General features: G+C 40.9%; 2 protein-coding genes across 7 annotated transcripts in view; both read left to right on the forward strand.

The window, feature by feature from the left end:
• The window catches only part of CCDC141 (coiled-coil domain containing 141), a 144008-nt gene extending 140887 nt beyond the window's left edge, over positions 1-3121 (forward strand). For 4 of the 6 annotated variants that reach the window (XM_050968968.1, XM_050968967.1, XM_050968972.1 and 1 more), the window contains one exon: positions 665-3120. In XM_050968968.1, the coding sequence (XP_050824925.1) occupies positions 665-926 (262 nt within the window). In that variant the 3' untranslated portion in view covers positions 927-3120. Of the gene's footprint in view, positions 1-664 lie in introns of all 6 variants that reach the window. The other 2 variants (XM_050968973.1, XM_050968971.1) reach the window with 2 other exon arrangements.
• A 1249-nt stretch (positions 3122-4370) lies between these two features.
• On the forward strand, positions 4371-20865 carry LOC127030190 (roundabout homolog 2-like). Its single transcript, XM_050916244.1, has 6 exons — positions 4371-4423; positions 8896-8990; positions 14533-14687; positions 14788-14917; positions 14998-15163; positions 20492-20865. The coding sequence occupies exons 1-6, from the start codon at positions 4371-4373 to the stop codon at positions 20619-20621; spliced, it is 729 nt and encodes a 242-aa protein (XP_050772201.1). The 3' UTR covers positions 20622-20865.

Here is a 20865-nt window from a genome sequence, read left to right on the forward strand (position 1 = left end):
GACTAAAGCCCAGATCCTCAAAGGTGCCTGACTTCCAGTGGTTTCTTTGGACTAGGTACTTAAATACTTCTGAGGATGTGGGCCTAAGTGACTTGCCCAAGTTCACGCAGGAATCTGAGCAGGGAATTGAACCTGGGTGTCCGAAGTTCTTGGCCTGTGCCTTAGCCACCTTCCTTGAAGGACTTGTCTTGGATGATGGTTTGTGCATCATTTAAGATTCACTTAAGCCTTTACTACAGGGCTTACATGATGCATAGGGTCTTCTGCAGGCCCCTTAGACATATGTGAATTTAACCCTTTGTTAGCAAGATTTTATTTAAAAATAAAACCAAAAATTTTCAGAGAGGAAACTTAGCACCCAATCTTGAAAGCTGGTCTCAGCAGAACCCCATTGCTGCCAATGAGGTGGCACAGAGTGTGAGCCTGTAAAGCGCAGGTCACAGGATCAGGGCTCCCATTTGTATCTTTTCTAACATTACACAACATGGTAGCTATTTTGTATATCTTGTTTAAATATAACTGGCCTAAATGGAGGGAACTGGGGAGTGGTTGCTGGCAATTACTGTTACTGCTAACATTATTGTAGAGGTTGTGTGAAATCAGCAAATTCTGCTTCAGCAAACACTGATGTAAACCTGACTTGAAAACTGACTCTCTGCTTCAGGTACAAGAAGGGCCAGAAATTGACCGCAGATGAGCACTTAAAGCTTTTACAAAAGGAGACAAAGCATGCTTTGTTCATTCAGAAGGTGTGTGATGCAGATGCTGGCCTCTATGTTGTTCGGGCTAAAAATTCTAGTGGCACTATCTCATCAAGTGCCATCCTCCATGTGAAAGGTAACAGGCCACCTATCACAAGAATAGACTGGATAATGCTGTGTGTTATCTATATTAGCGTATCACTAATGTACTCGCTATTCACGTAGTAAGTGTGATACTGGCTGCACCGGGACTTAATTCTCACAGACTGATGCAACAATAAATCAGTTATATTCCACTGCACCTTCACAAACTGTGTACCAATCTGCTTATGTGTCACACTGGATGTTTTGTTAATGCCACTGCTACATCAAATGTTCATTTTCCTTTAGCATATTAATGTTTAGTTTAAATTTTCGTTGGGATGATGGACACAGTATTGCACTCTAAAACAAGATGTCCTAGACTTAATAAAAAATCTTACAAATTGTGCTGTTTGTAGAGACCATAATATGTCAAAGTGCATCCGGGAACAGGGTGCTCAAATCAATGTATATAGCATGATGCTTATTACATCAAATGTGTTGTTTCTGGTGACATTTTTCTCATGTACGCTTTAAATGTCTCTTGGTATGGTGTAGCTACTCAAACTCATACAGTACATTATAGTAATATTCATAGTGCACTGGCATATACCAGATCACTACTTTCTGTTTTAAATACTAGGGCTCTGCTTAATAAAATATCTTGTTTGAGTGACTTTAAAGCAAGGGATGGAGCCTCAGCTACTGTAAATTCTCATAGTTCCACTGCAGTCAGTGAAGCTTTGCTAACCTTCCCCAGCTGAGGCTCTGCCCCCTTGTTGTCAGTGGTGGTGAAGTGAGAGAAGTAGCCCCTGTTTTACAATATTCCCATGACAACCAGTTCGTTTCAAAGTAAGACTTTTTCAATATACTTAGCTGCCCTATATACCCACTGCCTCTATATATGCCATAATTCTTTATGATCCTTTTTTTCTCTTCTTATAAAATGTTAAATGAAAGATATAGATGTTTTATACTCCCAGCTGCTAACATGAAAAGGGACAGATAATCTTCTATGCATTGGACCTTGAGCCCATTTTTAATTCCTTTTTAATAAATTGTTTTCAAAGAGATCAAGGGATATACTCAAAGAGTTGGCTAGTGGATGAATTAGGATAAATGATAAAATGAAAAGGAAGGATTTTTTTTCTGAGTTTTCGCTTAAACTACTGCAATGAGAAATGAGCTGCAACTTTAAAGTTGTAACATTCAAAAGAGGAATTTGCTTACATGTTAGTTACATTTCACTTCTGACGAGGACAAGCAAAATATTGTTTTATTATAAACATAGTTGTATCAGTGTAATATCTTTGATTCAAAGAATAATTTATTTAAGGTTTTTGACAAAGGCAAGAAAAATAATTATGCCACTGGAAGACTTTGCCCATAAATTATCAGCCTTCTTAATGGGTGAGAGATTCAATTTATTAATTCCTACTATTTCTTATGAAACTTAGGAACATCTATCCATACACTAAAAGCAGTCAGTGAACATTTGTATAATGTTTTTCTTTTATTCTCAATTTACTGCTTTCACATAATGAATTTGCTTGTGTGGGAAATCTATAAGGGGCAGGGAGAGACTTACAATCTCTTGCAAAATTTACAACAAGAAAATGAATTCTTAACTGCACAACATGATCTGAACAGAATCTATATTTCAAATACCAGGAGGCCAATGAGGCTGGAGACAAACATTTGGATTTTTGGCCCAGTGGCTGCAATTCTATTAAAATCTTGTAACTTTGAAACAGGAGATGTCCTCAAGGCAACATAGCCTAGCATTAGGGAAAGGGGGAGCTGGCAGGAGGGGAAAGACAACATACTATGAATAGAATTTATATTACCCCTAAATCCAGCCATCTCATGTAAATGTTGTTTCATAAGGATTCTTCTAAGTAAGCCAGCCATAACCTTTAGTACTTTTCAGGAAAAGTAGTTCTCATTTTACAATAAACTAATTTAATAATTACTAACATCTTGAATGTTTGAATTTTTACAGAAGAAAAAATCAGTTTTATATTTGTTTCCAGGTGATTATATCCACGTTCATTGCTACAAAACAACCAACAAAACAACTGTGTTGAGAATCCTACTTGCATATGTATTATAATAAGCACTGAGATAAAACAAACCAAAGTATCCCTCCAATGTGATGTAATGCGTTTCGTATTTTGCCTGTTGTTGAAATGTCAGTGCCTGACTGCCTGATCTCCATTTACAATAAACAGAACGATGGAGGCCATCAGAAAGCCAGCAGATTTGCAATCATTACATGAAAAGGTGCTGTGTCTAATTCAGTGCCAGTTCTTTTAGCACTTTTCATAATACTGGATTAGATTAGAATCCACTCAGCAATGCAAGAATTCAAAGTCAACCCCCGCACCAAGAGGGTAATTTGCCTTTCACCATGACTTTTCCCCACAGACTGAAACCCATGGGTTTCTTTTTGTACCACCCCATTTTCTGTACAGATATGGGCAAACATGTTGAGTCTCCTAGAGCATGTCTACACTGCAGCTGGAACTGTAATTTCCCGCTCAGGTGGATGTACCCATGCTAGTTTTGATCTAACTAGCATGCTAAAAATAGCAGCATACCTGCAATGGGCTGCGGGGGAGGAGGGAGGCAGGTTAACTGCCCAAGTATGTTCGGCACCGGTCCTTGAGATCTCCCTGACACAGTTTAGGAAGGCAGCAAGCTGGTCCCTGGTATTAAAAAGGTTGAGAAACACTGCTTTAGGAGAACAGCCCTGGATGGGATGGGATCCCAACCAAAGTGCAAGACCCTTGAGGAAAGGAAGGTGCATGCAGATGGGAGACCTGGGCTTGCAGTTAAGTTCTTCTGTCACTACTATGAGATAGAAAAGGAATTGGAGGTAGATTTATGTTTAGGCACTTGGATCTAGACACTTGCTCTCATTTATTTAAATAAAGTGATACATATTTGTCAACTATGCAAATTTACTATTTTTAAATAAAATCTCCAGATTTTTCTTTCACAGGTCTCAGTGTGAGTGAGGAAGGTTCAAATGATTTGTGTGCCAAGTCTCAGCACCACAATCGGGGGCCAGTTGGGAAAATTGATTGCAAGTCTCTCCAAGTGTGTGACACTCAGGTCTATCTCAGAGAAATATCACTTCCATCCTTTTACTGATGATGATCATGCTCTTGTAGGCTATGTAGCCTACATTAGATTCTAGTTTATACTCTCAATTCCTAGCATAGTACGAAAAACTATCATCTTTCCTTTGGGGATACTTGTACTCAGAAATAGCAAGGACTGACTTGCAAACCCTACAGTGTCCAAAACTATGAAAATGTTTCATAAAACAAACAGCAGAATAGGCATCTCATGACCCTCATGTTTAAGCTCTCATCAAGCTCCCAAGCCACCTGAATTTACTCACTCTGATCATATTTTCCACCCTTTCCTGGATAAATCTATTTTAAATCAATAGTGCACTTTTTTCTTTGCTAAATTGTAACTTAAATGGTTAAACTGAAATGCATATTATTGCTAAACATTGCATGTTCATTTTTCTGCTCGTTATCATATGTGTGCTGTTGAACTGTACAGCCTGTGAACATGGTTTATCCGAGTGTGAGCTTTGAAGACTGGTGTACAAGTCTTGATTCAAGGTGATGGGTTGTGAGAAGTTATTCCAGACGGGGAGGTTGCAGTGGCACAAAGCTCTCCCATAAGTGCTGCTGTGCTGAGCTATTCACCTAGCCAATGCAATTACAAAACCGGGTATTGCTGGCTGGAGAAGGGGCAGCCCCCACGCTGCTTGTACCAGGAAAGCTGCATTCCATGGTTTAATGCCCCATTCACCAATCAGGCTGAATGGAGCCCAGAATAGCTTCCCCTTCATAAATGCTGTCTTGTAAATGATAAAGTAGCTCATATCTTATCAGATCCTTACTGGAGAAGGATTAAGAGGTGATCAAGTGCTGTGCCAAAGCAAAATGAATTAAAGTGAGCACAGGGCTTGTCTACATCAGAAAGTTGCAGCGCTGGTGAGGGAGTTACAGCGCTGCAACTTAGGAGGTGTACACATCTGCAGGGCACCACCAGCGCTGCAACTCCCCGTTTGCAGCGCTGGCCGTACTCCCGTTTTGTCTCGGGTGTAGAGGATCCAGCGCTGGTGATCCAGCGCTGGTAATCAAGTATAGACACTTACCAGCGCTTTTCTTGACCTCCGTGGAATAAGCAGGTATCCCAGCATACCTGAGGAAGCCTCTGGTAATCCAGCTGGTCTCCTTCCCCGGCTTGCTCTCTCGTTCCCCGAACCCCCGAGCAAGCAGGTCTCCTTCCCTGCGGTTTGCAGGGTGGTTTGGGGAACGCGAGAGCAAACCGCGGCGAAGCTGGTCTCCTTTCCCGGTTTGCTCTCTCGTTCCCCGAACCCCCGAGCAAGCAGGTCTCCTTCCCTGCGGTTTGCAGGGTGGTTCGGGGAACGCGAGAGCAAACCGCGGCGAAGCTGGTCTCCTTTCCCGGTTTGCTCTCTCGTTCCCCGAACCCCCGAGCAAGCAGGTCTCCTTCCCTGCGGTTTGCAGGGTGGTTCGGGGAACGCGAGAGCAAACCGCGGTGAAGCTGGTCTCCTTTCCCGATTTGCTCTCTCGTTCCCCGACCCCCCGAGCAAGCAGGTCTCCTTCCCTGCGGTTTGCAGGGTGGTTCGGGGAATGCGAGAGCAAACCGCGGCGAAGCTGGTCTCCTTTCCCGGTTTGCTCTCTCGTTCCCCGAACCCCCGAGCAAGCAGGTCTCCTTCCCTGCGGTTTGCAGGGTGGTTCGGGGAACGCGAGAGCAAACCGCGGCGAAGCTGGTCTCCTTTCCCGGTTTGCTCTCGCGTTCCCCGAACCCCCCTTGAAGCCGCCCAACAGCGCTGCAGTGTGGCCACATCTAACACCACTTGCAGCGCTGGTTGCTGTAAGTGTGGCCACTCTGCAGCGCTGGCCCTATACAGCTGTACTAATACAGCTGTAACAACCAGCGCTGCAAAATTTTAGATGTAGACATGAGAAAGTAAAATTCACCCCGGTGCCCTTTGCACTAGGCACTCTTAAAGATTTAAATGGAGGTTAAGTGGCCTCATCAGGACCCTTTGCACTAAGCTAAATTGCAGTCAGAGAAGCCAACTCTGTTCCAAGTAAAGCCATCAGGAGTCTTGCTGTTGGCTTTAAAGGCAGCAAGATTGGGCCCAGGATGCTTGCTTTCCTTGTCAAACGATCATCTTTCCATTTTTAATCAAGCACATGCAAATTGGGGGGGGAAGGATAGCTCAGTGGTTTGAGCATTGGCCTGCTAAACCCAGGGTTGAGAGTTCAATCCTTGAAGGGGCCATTTAGGGAACTGGGGTAAAAATCTGTCTGGGGACTGGTCCTGCTTTGAGCAGGGGGTTGGACTAGATGACCTTCTGAGGTCCCTTCCAACCCTAATCTTCTATGATGCAATATCATGCTGTGTGTGTCCCTGAACATCCACCTGCTGGAAACTGGGACTTGATGACACGGGATGGATTACTCTATAATTGCTCAGTTCTGTTCATTCCCTCTAAAGCACCTGGCATTGGCCACTGTCCAAAGACAGGATACTGGGCTTGATGGACCATTGGTCTGACCCAATATGGCCCTTATGTTTCTTTCTACCAAAAAATAAAGTAAAAATTGGGGTTGTTGATTAATTGCATTTAACTCATGTGATTAACTCAAAAAATCACAATTAAAAATTAATCATGATTAAATACACTATTAATAGAATACCAATTGAAATTTATTAAGTATTTTGGATGTTTTTCTACATTTTTAAATATATTGATTTCTATTACAACACAGAATACAAAGTGTACAGTGCTCATTTTATATTACTTTTGATTACAAATATTTGCACTGTAAAAATTATAAAAGAAATAGTATTTCTCTATTCAACTCATACAAGTACTGTAGTGTAATCTCTTTATCATGAAAGTGTAACTTACAAATGTAGATTTCTTTTTGTTACATGACTGCGCTCAAAACCAAAACAATTTAAAACTTTAGAGTCTACGAGTCCATTCAGTACAACTTCTTGTTCAGCCAATACCTAAGACAAATAAGTTTGTTTACATTTATGGGAGATACTGCTGCCTGCTTCTTATTTACAATGTCACCTGAAAGTGAGAACAGGCACTCACATGGCACTTTTGTAGCAAGCATTGCAAGGTATTTACATGCCAGATATACTAAACCTTCATATGCCCCTTCATGCTTTGGCCACCATTCCAGAGGACATGCTTCCATGCTGATGATGCTTGTTAAAAAAAAATGTGTTAGTTAAATTTGTGAGTGAACTCCATGGGGGAGAATTCTATGTCTCCTGTTTTGTTTTACCCATGTGCTGCCATATATTTCATGTTATAGCAGTCTTGGTGGATGACCCAGCACATGTTCATTTTAAGAACACTTTCAAAGCAGATTTGACAAAAGGCAAAGAAGGTACCAATGTGAGATTTCTAAAGATAGCTACAGCACTGGACCCAAGGTTTAAGAATCTGAAGTGTCATCCAAAATCTGAAAGGGATGGGGTGTGGAGCATGCTTTCAGAAGTCTTAAAAGAGCAACACTCCAATGCAGAAACTACAGAACTTGAACCACCGAAAAAGAAAATCAACCTTTTGCTGATGGCATCTGACTCAGATAATAAAAATGAACATGCATCGGTCCGCTCTGCTTTGGATGGTTATCAAGCAGAACCCGTCATCAGCATGGACGCATGTCCTCTGGAATGGTGGTTGAAGCATGAAGGGACATATGAATATTTAGCGAATCTGGCAAGTAAATATCTTGTGATGCTGGCTACAGCAGTGCCATGCAAACACCTGTTCTCACTTTCAGGTGACATTGTAAACAAGAAGCGGGCAGCATTATCTGCAGCAAATTGTAACCCTAACTTGTTTATCTGAGTGATTGGCTGGAGTAGGACTGAGTGGATTTGTAGGCTCTAAAGTTTTACATTTTTTTATTTTTGAATGCGGTTATTTTTTGTACATAATTCTACATTTGCAAGTTCAACTTTTGTGATAAAAAGATTGCACTACAGTACTTTCATTAGGTGAATTGAAAAATATTATCTCCCTTGTTTTTAGAGTGCAAATATTTGTAATCAAAAATATAGTGAGCACTGTACACTTTGTATTCTATGTTGTAATTGAAATCAATATATTTGAAAATGTAGAACACATCCAAAAATATTTAAGTATTTTATTCTTGTTTAATAGCACAATTTAAAAAGTGATTAAGCATGTGATTAATTGCAATTTTTTTAATAGCTTGACAGCCTTAATAAAAATAATTCTAGATATGGAACTAAATCTTGCAGTCCTTATTTAGTCATCTCTCACCCAAAATTCACACTGCTTTCCAGGAGATTTTTGCCTAAATAAATACTTCAAACTTTGGCCCAGAAAAAGAAAAGTCAGAGAGAAAACAAGCCAGCTTTCCTAACTGAAATACATGATTATTTTTGGGAGTACACAATAGATGGGCTGGGAGATATGGTATTTACAGTATTGCTACATGAGGGGCAGACTAAAGTGTAACTTAGATGAAGAAATATTTTGAAAATACTTTTATCTTAGCAAAGTGAGAGGATAGAGATATTAAATGAAAGATAAAACAGGAGAGTAAGGCTAAGTCCCTTTTTGTAGATGTTAGTAAAGCAAATGCAGAAGCATACAGTTCCATTGGTCAGTAATACTAATATCTCTGAGTACTACATTTCAGAGAGTGTTGTTAGGTTAGTATGCACTTGCTTTTCACTTGCCTTAATCAAATATTGTATTTAGTTTAATATTTAAATCACAATTTTACAGATAGGATTCTTTTAATCGCTGCCTGGTGCTCAGGCACTCTGTGGCTGTTTGCAATAAACAGAGACAACAGAGCTATTTTGCCAAACTGCGGGACAGTGAAGGGCCTTTTCCCACTGTTAATACCGGGATTCACAAGCAAAAGTATAATACGCGCTGATTGTTGCCAGATGTCCTGATGCCAAACGGCCCACGTGGAAGCTCTCTGGTCACTGAGCCTAATGAGCGCTCAAAACTTCCTGCGCGGAACTGCAGCTAGCGTCTGTCCAGCACAAGCAGCGTGAGAGCGCCATGCTCTGATTGCTCGTTACCTCTCCTAGCCGCAGAAGGATTTACTCTTTGCGCTTCAAACAGGCCAGTCACCGGTATTTTACACCCACCATTTTGCTTTCAGCCCTTTCCCTAGAGAACTAGGCTTTGTGCAGGCCGCATGGTCCCCTGCCCCCGGGACCACTGACAAGGCTGCAGAAGGATCAGACACGGTGGGCAGGGCCGCCCAGAGGGGAGGACAAGTGGGGCAATTTGCCCCGGGCCCCGCAGAGGTCCCCACGAGAGTTTTTCGGGGCCCCTGGAGCGGGGTCCTTCACTCGCTACGGGACCCCCGGAGCGTCTTCGGCAGCGGGGAGGTCGGGGCCGAGGGACCCCCCGCTACCGAATTACCGCGGAAGCGGGCCCCACAGCCGAAGTGCCCGGCGTTTGGCGGTAATTCGGCAGCGGGGTACCCGCTGCGGGTCTTGGAGGCACTTCGGCGGCGGGTCCCTGGGCGGAAGGACCCCCCCTCGCTTTCGAATTACCGCCGAAGCGAGGTCCCAGGCCCCCTGAATCCTCTGAGCGGCCCTGACTGTGGGAGTGACTGTTTGAAAGCTGGCCTCCATTCAGTGCCCGCGAGACCTGCTCCCGGCCTGCCCCCTCAGCAGTGGAAACGGGGGTTTGAGCCAGCAAGGTGATAGAAAGGGAGCGATCTCCCCACCCCTCTGCTCGTGAGAAGCGCGAGCGAGAGACTGCCCGGCTGCGGGGCATGGTGTGGGCTGAAACGGGTCGGTTAGCCCGTGCTCGGAGGGCGGGAAGGGGTTAAAGTCTCCGGAAGAAGGCCCAGGTGTAAGCGATGGACGAGGCGCTGGGGAAGGCTTGGGAGTCTCTTTCGGGCGGGGGCAGAGACAGAGAGGGCTGCAGCTCGGTGGTTTTCCTCTCGTGGGGGAAGCGGCTGAGGTATGGCTCATCCCGCGCTTATCTGCGGGGCTCTGCTTGTAACCTGACTCTGGCGTTTGGCTGAAGAAAGGCGGGTTGCTTTTACAGGGGCAGGAGGTCTAGTCATATGTCGTTTAGCACTAAAAAGTTCCGCCCTGCAGGGCTGTCCCTTGTTATCCTGAGAGCCAGAGCCCTGTCTGGATTTTCAGAGTGTCCCAGAACAGGTGGTCATAGCAGCTTTAGCAGTCCCTTGTATAGGTCCTGGGATAAAGCTTCTGTTACTAGCAGGGTGAGCAGACAGCAAATGTGAAAAATCAAGATGGGGTTGGGGGGGTAATAGGAGCCTATATAGGAAAAAGACTCCAAAATCAGGACTGTCCCTATAAAATTAGGACATCTGGTCACTCTAGTTACTAGCCAAAAAGGCATCCTGAGTTGCAATCTCCCCCATGACTGACTATTGGCTGAGCAGTATCTCAGCCCAACATAATCTCTTAGGGAATTTCCATGGGGTGGGGCACTGAGGAAACTTTTTGTTTCTCAAATAGCAGTTGGAGCTGCTGTTCACAGATCTGAAATATTAGTCCCAGGCAGGAGAGATTAGTGATGTACCAGGTGGGATGGACAAAAGGGATTGTGAAATGCAAGTTCATATACTTTTTCAGCACTATAAATGTGGTAGGGAAAGATGGGTATCTGATGAGCCATGTGATGGATCCTCTCTGCTGAGCCTATATCTAAACATTCTAAACCTTGATGCTTTTTTTCCCCGAAAGAGCTGCTGTGCTGTTTTTGTTTTTTTCTTTAAGCAACCTGTTGTCAAAATAATTACCTTGTTTCTCCAAATGTGAAATCCCTTTCAAGTCCAAGAATTACATTAATCTGGGGTGATAGATGGGCAAAAGACAACCTGGAACCAGAGACAGATTTCAGGTCCACTATCCTCTAGACCTTTAGACATAGAAATGGGAGTGTTTCACAACTGAAGACCTGAGGTGGAGAGCACTTTTCAAAGGGGTTCTAAACTTACTTTTAGCCTTGGTGGCTCATGGGATGAAATATTAATATAAAATTAGAAAACCATCTTAAATCCATTTGCAGTTTCAAGATGATATAATGGGGAGGAGGGGCAGAAAGCCTTGATTGCCTATAGCAGTCTACGTCCATTAAAACTGTTGTTGTTGTTAGAAGATGAACTCCATTTTCACTACAAATTTTGTAGTATATACTAACATTCAACAAGAAGCCAGATCAAAGCTGGAATCCTTGCCACCTTATGGCTGTATTTGAACAGATGTTTGAACCTTTTCTGTCCAAAATAAGGGTACGTCCAGACTACCCTGCCGTATCGGCAGGTTAAAATCGATTGCTCGGGGATCGATCTATCGCGTCTAATCTAGACACGATATATCGATCCCCGAGCGCGCTTATATCGATTCAGGAACTCCATCAACCCCAACGGAGTTCCGGAATCGACACGGAGAGCCGCGGACATCGATCCCGCGCCGTCTGGACGGGTGAGTTATTCGATCTTAGATATTTGACTTCAGCTATGTTATTCACGTAGCTGAAGTTGCGTATCTAAGATCGATTTCCCCCCCTTTGTCTGGACGAGCCCTAAGTAGCATTTGATTCTACACTCTCCTGATGTACGGAACAGAAGTCTCTATGGTGGCAAAAGATTGACTCTGCTTCACAGTATCCCTTTGAGTCAAAAAGATGTAGGAAATTTCATGTGATACGCCATCTTTGTCCAACATAATTCCATAGTGCTACACAAACACTTCTACTACAGCCAGGAAAGGGACTGGGTTTTGTTCTTAATGGGGCAAATTCATCTTTTTAGCAACAGTCACAGAAACCAGAGGCTGACACCGAATTTTAGTATTCTCAGCTGGGATGCAAGCCTTTTGACTCATACACTTGAATCATATATCATATATGGTCTCTTGGCTGCTTACGGTCATGTCAGTCTGTAGGATGGCACAATGTCTGCTCACAGCAGGTTGACTGGAAATTTGCCCTAAACCATATTTTGAATTTTATATTTAAAATAATTTAAAAGGTGCCCATCTACAGGGTGTGGGCCCTTCCCATTACTTAGATACACAATGGTGGCAAAGATGAACAGCTTCTTTGAATGCTAGGTTTTCATCAGAAAACTTTTTGTTCCAACACTGGTACCACATAAATCATTCCACCTCAACACAGCCATTGGCTCTGCCTTATTGAAAAAACAATAGCACTGAAAAAATGGAGAAAATGAACAGCTCCTTAGGAATTCATAGTCATTTGTGGGGGTCTGTGAAACTGTATTGCAATGAATGCATCAGAAATTCATTCTGATATTTTGGTATATCAGCTTATTTGCAACACGAGTGGTTTCCCCATGTATTAGTATCAGGAAATAGCATAGCTTCAAGGACTAATGGCCCAATCTGAACACCCTTTAATTCTTTTTTTTTTTTCTGTGGGGCATGGTACCTTGCAGGATCACCTACTGGTCACAAAAAAGTAAATATGGATGCTCCAAGAGGAGAGGGGATGTAGAACAAATAGGTAAATTCAAGAGGAAAACAAAAGGGGAGGAAATAGGAGTTGGGGAGAGACAATGGGCAAAAAAGGGAATGGGAGACAAATAGGTGGAAAAGAGAAATTTTAGAGACAGAAGAAAATGGGGAGCAGGGGAAATGTGACTCATTTATTTTACCAAAAACCTTGCTTGTGCTTCATGGAGAGGAGCTGCTGCCACAGGGTTGATTTCTGAAAAGTAGGAAATATGAAACTAAAAGACAAATGGAGAATAAATGAGGAGAGTTAAATTTATTTGGTACTGGAGCAGGCTGAAATTTTTCATTCAAAACTTTCTTACTGAAACTAAAAGCATTAGCAAAAAGTTTCCATTAAAAAACAAAAACAAATCTGGGGGTGTTGCCCACATGGAATATTTTGAAACTTAAAATGTCTTTTTCTCAGTTAAAATATTTCCAGTTTGCATAAGTTTTCTTTACATTTCCAGGGAGATTGACTCTGACCTGATTTGGAAATCAAAACCTTCAGTATATTTAACGTTTTCCCTGGACCAATCCTACCTTTTCCCCAGTGCTCATTTAATCCCAGATAAATTGTGCTGCCTGTGTCGCCTATAGTTTAACTGGCCCTTTTTGCTGGTGGATGTCAGTTTGGGGTCTAAATAGTTTCCAATAACCCTCTCTACATAGCATTCTCACTGAATATATTTAGTAGGGGACTGTAAAGAGCTTTTCATTCCAAAACTACCTCTGCTTCCAGCTACACAGCAACATTGGATGGGATCTAACTTCATAGTCATTAACATAAGAGCGCTATCTGAGGATATAAATTGCCTCTCCCCAGATCTGCTGCTGCTTCTATGCCAGCCACATCAAATACCTCTTATTTGTAGCTTAAAGCCATGGCCTGCAATAAGGGGTGTGTATGGTGTTGCTTCACTTCAATGGGAGCACCTAAAGATATGCCTCTCACAGGCCCACGGTTTATGACGGGGATGTGGGTGGCCTGAGTTGTTGACATAGTTTTGGCCTCTTGCACTGTTTAATTATAGACTTCGTGGTAGCTGGGAGATAGCAAGGGCTCAGGACTATCCCGGCCATGCTTGCTCTCACTCCCTGCTGGCCCCTGACATGCCCCTATGCCAGAGACTTTTGTATTGGGGACTAATGATCATTTGCTGTTGGTGTTGCACACTCTTGAGGGACATACTGATTTTGCTTTCACTTTTGTGTGTTGCAGAAATGATTCTGCTGAACAGAATTACCCCAGTATAAGTGACAGCAGAATCACGCCCTAGAGTTGGTTAAATTTGAATCAGTGAATATTTTGAATAAGGTTACTAAACACTTATTTGAGAGTCTTGTATGTGCCTAAAGAATTTACCTTCACAATAAGGTAGCTAGAATGCATACAATGGGGTTTGCCTTGTATTGTTCTTAATAAATCTGTATGATATGGTATATTATGAAATAATGGAGGAGAAAAAGAGAATATATATTTCTTCTGTGGAGGGGACGCAAGATGTGATTTAAGTGTCTGGACTGCTCTAAAAATCCTTTACTTTGTAGCAATCTACCTTAGTTTTTCATGTGGGGCTTAAGTGGTAATTTAAGAGTGCATAAATCCTGTTCTGTCCTTCAGCATTAGTGTGAATTTGACTCTTTTGTAGAATAGGATTCTTGTGTGCTTCACTAAATTGCTAACCTAGAAGCAAAGCCAAGAAAAGCATGATGTGCAACAGTAAGCCTAGCCCAAAAGTTTGCCAGTCTTGACATTGTTCCTTAAACTTCTGTAGGAAATGTGTTTTACTATTCACTGCAATAAGGTAATGCACCATATATTTATCTATTACTCATGAAAAGAATGTGATTATCTAATGTTACCTTGAAATTAATATCACTCTCCTGATGCATGGAGGTCTTGATGCTCACCACCCTTTGTGCCAAGGAGAGTTTCACTATTTCCACTCCATATCACACAGGCAAGAAGCTAAATGAAAGGAATATAATTTCAAAGATGTATGTCCTCTACTGCTATGTAAACTAGTACTCTTGAAACTCAACCCTAATCATAGATTCTTTTCTCCATGCAATAATCAAAAAAATATGAAAGCAGAAGGGTTTGTTTTTTGTTGTTTTTTGCTTTAGTTGTGCCATTTCAAGTACAGTATACACTTTTTTTTTTCAGTACAAGGAAAACAACCAAACTTCATACAGAAATTTGGACATACAACTCTACAAGAAGGAGAAGATTTAATCCTGCATTGCACTATACATGGAATACCCAGACCAAATGTTGTTTGGACTAAAGATGATATCAGACTGGTAGCTGGAAACATCAGTGTATGTCTTAAGCTTTTTTAAAGTGTTCCTTGAGGAGGGAGATAGTATATCTTGCTGTGTGCTACTAATTGTTGTCTGCACATATCTTGTTGCTTTACAGACTGAAAAATTAGGTGACTCCTATTACCTTTTAAAAAGAAATGTAGTCCTTGCTGATACTGGGAAATATATTTGTGTTGCCAGCAATGAAGTTGGGGAAGCATACTGTTCAGCTTTCATAAGAGTTACAGGTGAATGCCCCTCCTCCAATGCACATTAGTATAATTAAAGAGAATGTTGTTACCACTCTCACTGACATGTTTTGTTTCAGAGAAAAATGAAAAACCAGAAATTCCCACTGAAGCTGAGATAAAATCAAAACAGGAACAAGGATATTTTTTAGAAAAAATGACTGTCCCTACAACTGAAGTGGGACAAGATCAGGATGCATATTGTATGAAAGGTCAAAGGCCAATGGCTAACCATCTGTCAGTGAGGTAACTTCAGATTTACTCTGAGTACTATATCTTGTAATATACTGTAGTGGCTGTACTGAGCTTCATTCATGCGCAAGACCCTGTTATCTTACATTATACAAAAGTGAATAAGTGAATCATAACGTGACTCTCATCTGCATTTAGATTTCTATCAGAAGGTACCATAGATCCATATACAATTTATAAAATCTTATAACTAACTATACGGTAGAACTAAGTGTAATTTACATAAATGTAACTTGTATGTAGTGTCACTCTAGCCTTGTCAGTTCCAGGACATTAGAGAGACAAAGTGGGTGAGGTGATATCTTTTATTGGACTTAGTTCTATTGGTGAGATAAACAAGCTTTTGAGCTACACAGAGTTTTTTTTCAGGTCTGTGTGGCTCGAAAGCATGTCTCACTTGATCCCGTAAAGGTTATTACCTCACGTTTACAGAGACTAGGTGGGTAACTTATCATTTATGAATATGTAATATTAAGATCTGCTATAGTGTGGCCAGGGAGGTTGAAGTGTTCTCCTACAGGTTTTTGTATATTGCCATTCCTAATATCTGATATTCAACACTTCAACCTCCCTGGCCACACTATAGCAGATCTTAAGGTGGCCATCCTGCAGCAAAAAAACTTCAGGACCAGACTTCAAAGATAAACCGCTGAGCTTAGTTCATCTGGAAATTTGACACCATCAGCTCAGGATTAAACAAAGACGTGAATGGCTTGCCAACTACAAAACCAGTTTCTCCTCCCTTGGTTTTCACACCTCAACTGCTAGAAGAGGGCCTCATCCTCCCTGATTGAACTAACCTCGTTATCTCTATCTTGCTTGCATATATATATATATATATATATATATATATATATATATATATATATATATATATATATATATATATATATATATATATATATATATACACACACACACACACCTGCTCCTGGAAATTTCCACTACATGCATCTGACAAAGTGGGTATTCACCCACGAAAGCTCATGCTCCAAAACGTCTGTTAGTCTGTAAGGTGCCGATGAACCATTAAGAAATGGATAAATAATATGACAGAAAAAAACGTAATGCCACTATACGAATCCATTGGTATGCCCACACCTTGAATTCTGCATGCAGTTCTGGTCATTCCACCTCAAAAAAGAGATATTAGAATTGGGAAAGGGACAGAGAAAGGCAACAAAAATGATTACAGGTTTGTAACAGCTTCCATATGAGGAGAGCTTAGAAAGATTGGGACATTTCATCTTAGAAAGGAGATGACTGAGAAAGGATCTGATAGAGGTCTATAAAATCGTGAATGGTGTGGATAAAGTAAATAAGGAAGTGTTATTTATCCCTTCACATAACAGAAGAACTTGGGGTCACCCGATGAAATTAATAGGCAGCATGTTTAAAACAAAAAGAAATACTTCTTAATACAATGCACATGTAGCCTGTGGAACTCATTTCCAGGGGATGTTGTGAAGGCCAAAAGTATAAATGGGTTTAAAAAAGATTTAGATAAGTTCATGGAGGGTAGGTCCTTCAACAGCTATTAGCCAGGATGGTCAGGAACACACACACATCCCCATGTTCTGGATGTCCTTAAACCTCTGACTGTTAGAAGCTGGGGCTGGGTGATAGGGTATGGATCACTTGATAAATTGCTCCCTCTGAAGCATCTAGCACTGGCCTCTGTTGGAAGACAGGATACTGAACTAGAACACCTATTGGTCTCACCCAGTATGGCTCTTCTTATGTTGTGTATAACAACCTCTAAGACTGAATTACTCAAAGGCACTTTGGAACAAAGCTTCTATTACATGCTGGTATAGCTGAAGCAAGATATCAACACTATTGCTGCAAAAGGATGCACTACTAATCGGTGCCAAGCAGGTATAGGATTTTGTGAGTGAAATGGCCACAGGCTTGACAATTTGTTATATACATTTTATCATTGCTCATTCTAAAAGTGTCTCCCGAGGAAATTCTTGCATTCATGAATTGGGCATGTTACGTGAATAGTACATTCATTTGAAGTACACTCTCATTTGAAGAGAGAGAAGGCACTATCTATATATAATCTCTTTACTCAACAGCTGAAAAATAAAATCAGTGGTGTGTCCTGAAAAAAGTTCCAAGTTAATTTAGCAGGAGCACAAGGATTTTTTTAGCATAGCAGAGGATGCCCCCATGTGAGGTCTCGTTTACCATCCTGGTACATTGTTCAGCTTCTTTAAGTCCTATGCCTATACATTAGGTTACCAAGTTTTCACCAGAATGAAACTGTGAAATGAAGACAGGAGAGAGGAGTGATAGAATTCTCCAGAGTCATCAATGATGTCACCAGATTCCCAGGAGACAATGGTCATATTCTCACTGTGGCATTAGTACTTTGACACTAAAATGGATAAAAATAATTTCCTACTTAAAAGCCTATGTCTTATCCCAGAAAGGTTAGTATTTTATCAAAATATTTGATCCATAAGTGATGACTATTACCTGCATATGTTGAAATCTTTCCTAATCATATCTGGCTGACACACAAGATCAGTTTAGTGCTATCCTGAAAAATAATGTTGTGTTCACAGTGACTGCTGCTAGGAGTATGAACGTGTTCAAGTTACAGGGTTTGGAACGTGGGCTTTAAGAAATGCTTAGCAAATTCATCCCAAAAGTTCTGTAAAAAAAAACTGAAAGCTCTCACAAAAGACTTCATGCCACATTATAGTGATCCAATGCGTTTTCACTGGCTGTATAGCATTTTCTGCTGCAGTTGGGAATCAGACCATACTTTTGGATATGTGCACCATCCCCAGTGAAGTCAATGCTATTTGTCTGTGTTGTGTTTCTGAAGGCAGCATTAAGCCAAAGTTGATAGTGGCTACATCAGTAAATTTGCTCCATTGACCCTCTTTTTACAATCCTCAAAAAAGCAAAAGTAACATCATTAAAACAGATCAGTAACTGAAACGACACTTGGATCTTCAAGGGAAGGTACAGAGGTTTCCAAGGCACAGGAGCTACTTGACGGCTCACATCAAGGAGAATTTGGCAGGTATTTTACAGTATTTTGAATGCTGCATAAAACAAATGGAATATTCTCATAATAAGAGAGTGAACTTCACTTGAGAGTGAAGAAAAGCACAACTAGAAGGAGAAGCTTGTTGCAATAAGAGAACTTTGATTACACCTTTTCTTAGGAAAGCATCTCTCTATCCGTCATAGTCGAACTGTAGCAGAGTCGCTACTTTTTAATTGAACTAACGCACATTGAAAAAGAGGTGTCATCAACTTCTGCAGACACTGAAGTCAGTTTGATTTGGGTTAAATTCACAGCTGTTCAATGGCCCAGTGCAGGGCCTATGCACAGCTTTTTTCCTACTTAGGATCAATTTTGAGAGCTTAAGTACATGAGACATAAGTGGTGTATAATCCTTGTAATGTCTTCCTACATAAGGCTAAATTTCACCCTCTGATTTACATTCTACTTTCTTGTGCAAAGTGCTATTGGGTAAGTATTTTTCTCCCTAATCATTTTATATTCTAGGTCTATGTTAATTGACTTCTCCCTAGTATCAGTTCATTGTTACTTTGTTCAGAAACATAAACAAGGGGAGGGGACTGAGACTGGATGAAAAACCTGGGGGTGAAGTCGCGATGACAGATCAGACAAGGAGATGGGGGTTGGAAGAGGGCTGGGACTGGTTTGACACAGGAAACTGAACCTAGAAGCTGGTGGAGGCAGGGGTAGAATAGGCTGCTGAAGGATGACTACACTAATTAGAAGGCAGCATTCATGCTAATGAATATTATGATTTCAAGATGATGTATCTAAAAAGGAGAGCTGAGAGAAACTTGGAATTTCCATCCAGTGGGAAACTTTGGTAGTTTGATGTTTGGTTTCAGCCCAAATTAGAATGAAAAGTCAAAATATCAAAACTTTAATGGAACATATTCTAAAAAATATGACATTAAAATATTTTTTGAAATTTATCAGAATGAAACATTTTGGAGGTCTGTGGGACTCTCTTAATGCAACATTGGGGTTCAGTCTCAGGTGAGATTATGGTGCATTATGAGAGATATCACTTGGCTGTAGAATCAAGCCCACAGTGGAAAATAAAAACATGAGGCACAATGGAAGCTAAAGTGGACGCTGATGATTGATGAAATGATGCAAAAGAAAACAACATTTTGGCTCAGTTCAGCAAACCAAAATTATTTGATTTGGATCAACTTGACCTGAAATTAAATATTTTGTTTTGATTTTATTTCCTGGTGCCAAAAAGTTTTTATTAAATTTTCCAAAATAAAAATTTACCTGTGGAAAATCTTTATTTTTTCCTCAAACCACATTTTCTGTCAAAACCAAAAACAATTGAAAATTCCTGAACAGTTCTTCTAATGGAGCACCTTACAACTCTGTGAAAGGTAGATTGTCCATCTTTTTGTCTTAAAATGCACTGAGAAACTAAAGTGAGAGGTTAAGGGATTTAGGATTATTTCCATTTAGGATTATTCAATAGAAAAACATCTCCATGAATCTTGCTAGCAAGAAGCAAATGACTGTTCCTGTTTCCTGTGAAAGTGGTTGAGAGTCTGTAGGACAGCCAACATGCTACTAATTAGCCTTCAACACTCTACCGAAGATCTAACCTTTATATTGGTCAGGTCATTGTGTATTTACCGCCAGAATTTTCATTATTGTTGTATTCATGCTTCTTCATTTGGACTGATGATCTCTCTTGCAGGAATAAATATCTGAGTTTTCTCTGTAATCTTCACATCGTCTAAAAGTTCTGCTGTGCTATGTTGATGAGAGTGCAAGAATGCTGGTTCTTCAGTCTCTTCCCATCTCCTGTGAGGATATGTGTTGATCTGAATTAAAGCTCATAACACAGGAAAGAGAACTAGAACATATGTCATGGGCAGCATATTGCTTGCAAAAACTGCTCTTCTGTTTCTTCAAAAATCCTTTCTCCGTTGGTGCTCCTATTCAAATCCAGCTGAGTAGGCAAAGGTCCATGGTTTGTGTACCATAGTGAAATGTCATCTGTTCCAAAGAAAAAACAAAAACCTGAAGGCTTTTGTTTCATTGTTGTGACTCCTCTGCTTGTACGTAACACTGCTACTTCTTACTCTTCTCCGGTAATATAATAAGTTTTAGTCCAGTGATCTAATCTGTTAGGGATGGGATTACTCCATACTTCTGTCCATGATCTTGGATATTTTAGGAGCAGTTTTGTCAACCACCACAGAATGGTGAATGAAGAGTGCTGTAATTTACACCAGATTAAAATGTAGCTGATATTAATTTAAATGTGTTTGCTTGCACAGGTTAAAACATAAACACTGGCTGCAGAGTGCCTATTTTTCACATGTGGAGTCGCAAGAGGTTAACATCAGTTTGAAGCATGATCCCATACTTCTCTTGGCTACTCCAGAGGATATTATAGGGGAAATCTAATTAAGAAGATGGGTTGAACTTCAGGATGCCCAATTTATGAGTGGACTAATTGCTTGCTGTGAATCTTCATGGAGGTTTGACATTGTTAGATGGGGAAGGAACTCTCTGAGTATTGCTTAATTAATACCTAAGAACATGCTAGTAAATAGAATTTGTAATTTGTTTCTCTATATTTCATTAATAAAGTCACGTGCATAGCAGAATCTACTTGATGTAAATGTTGTGGTTTCGACTACTTGTTTTA

This window comes from Gopherus flavomarginatus, chromosome 10, assembly GCF_025201925.1.
Source record: "Gopherus flavomarginatus isolate rGopFla2 chromosome 10, rGopFla2.mat.asm, whole genome shotgun sequence".
Classification (NCBI taxonomy): domain Eukaryota; kingdom Metazoa; phylum Chordata; order Testudines; family Testudinidae; genus Gopherus; species Gopherus flavomarginatus.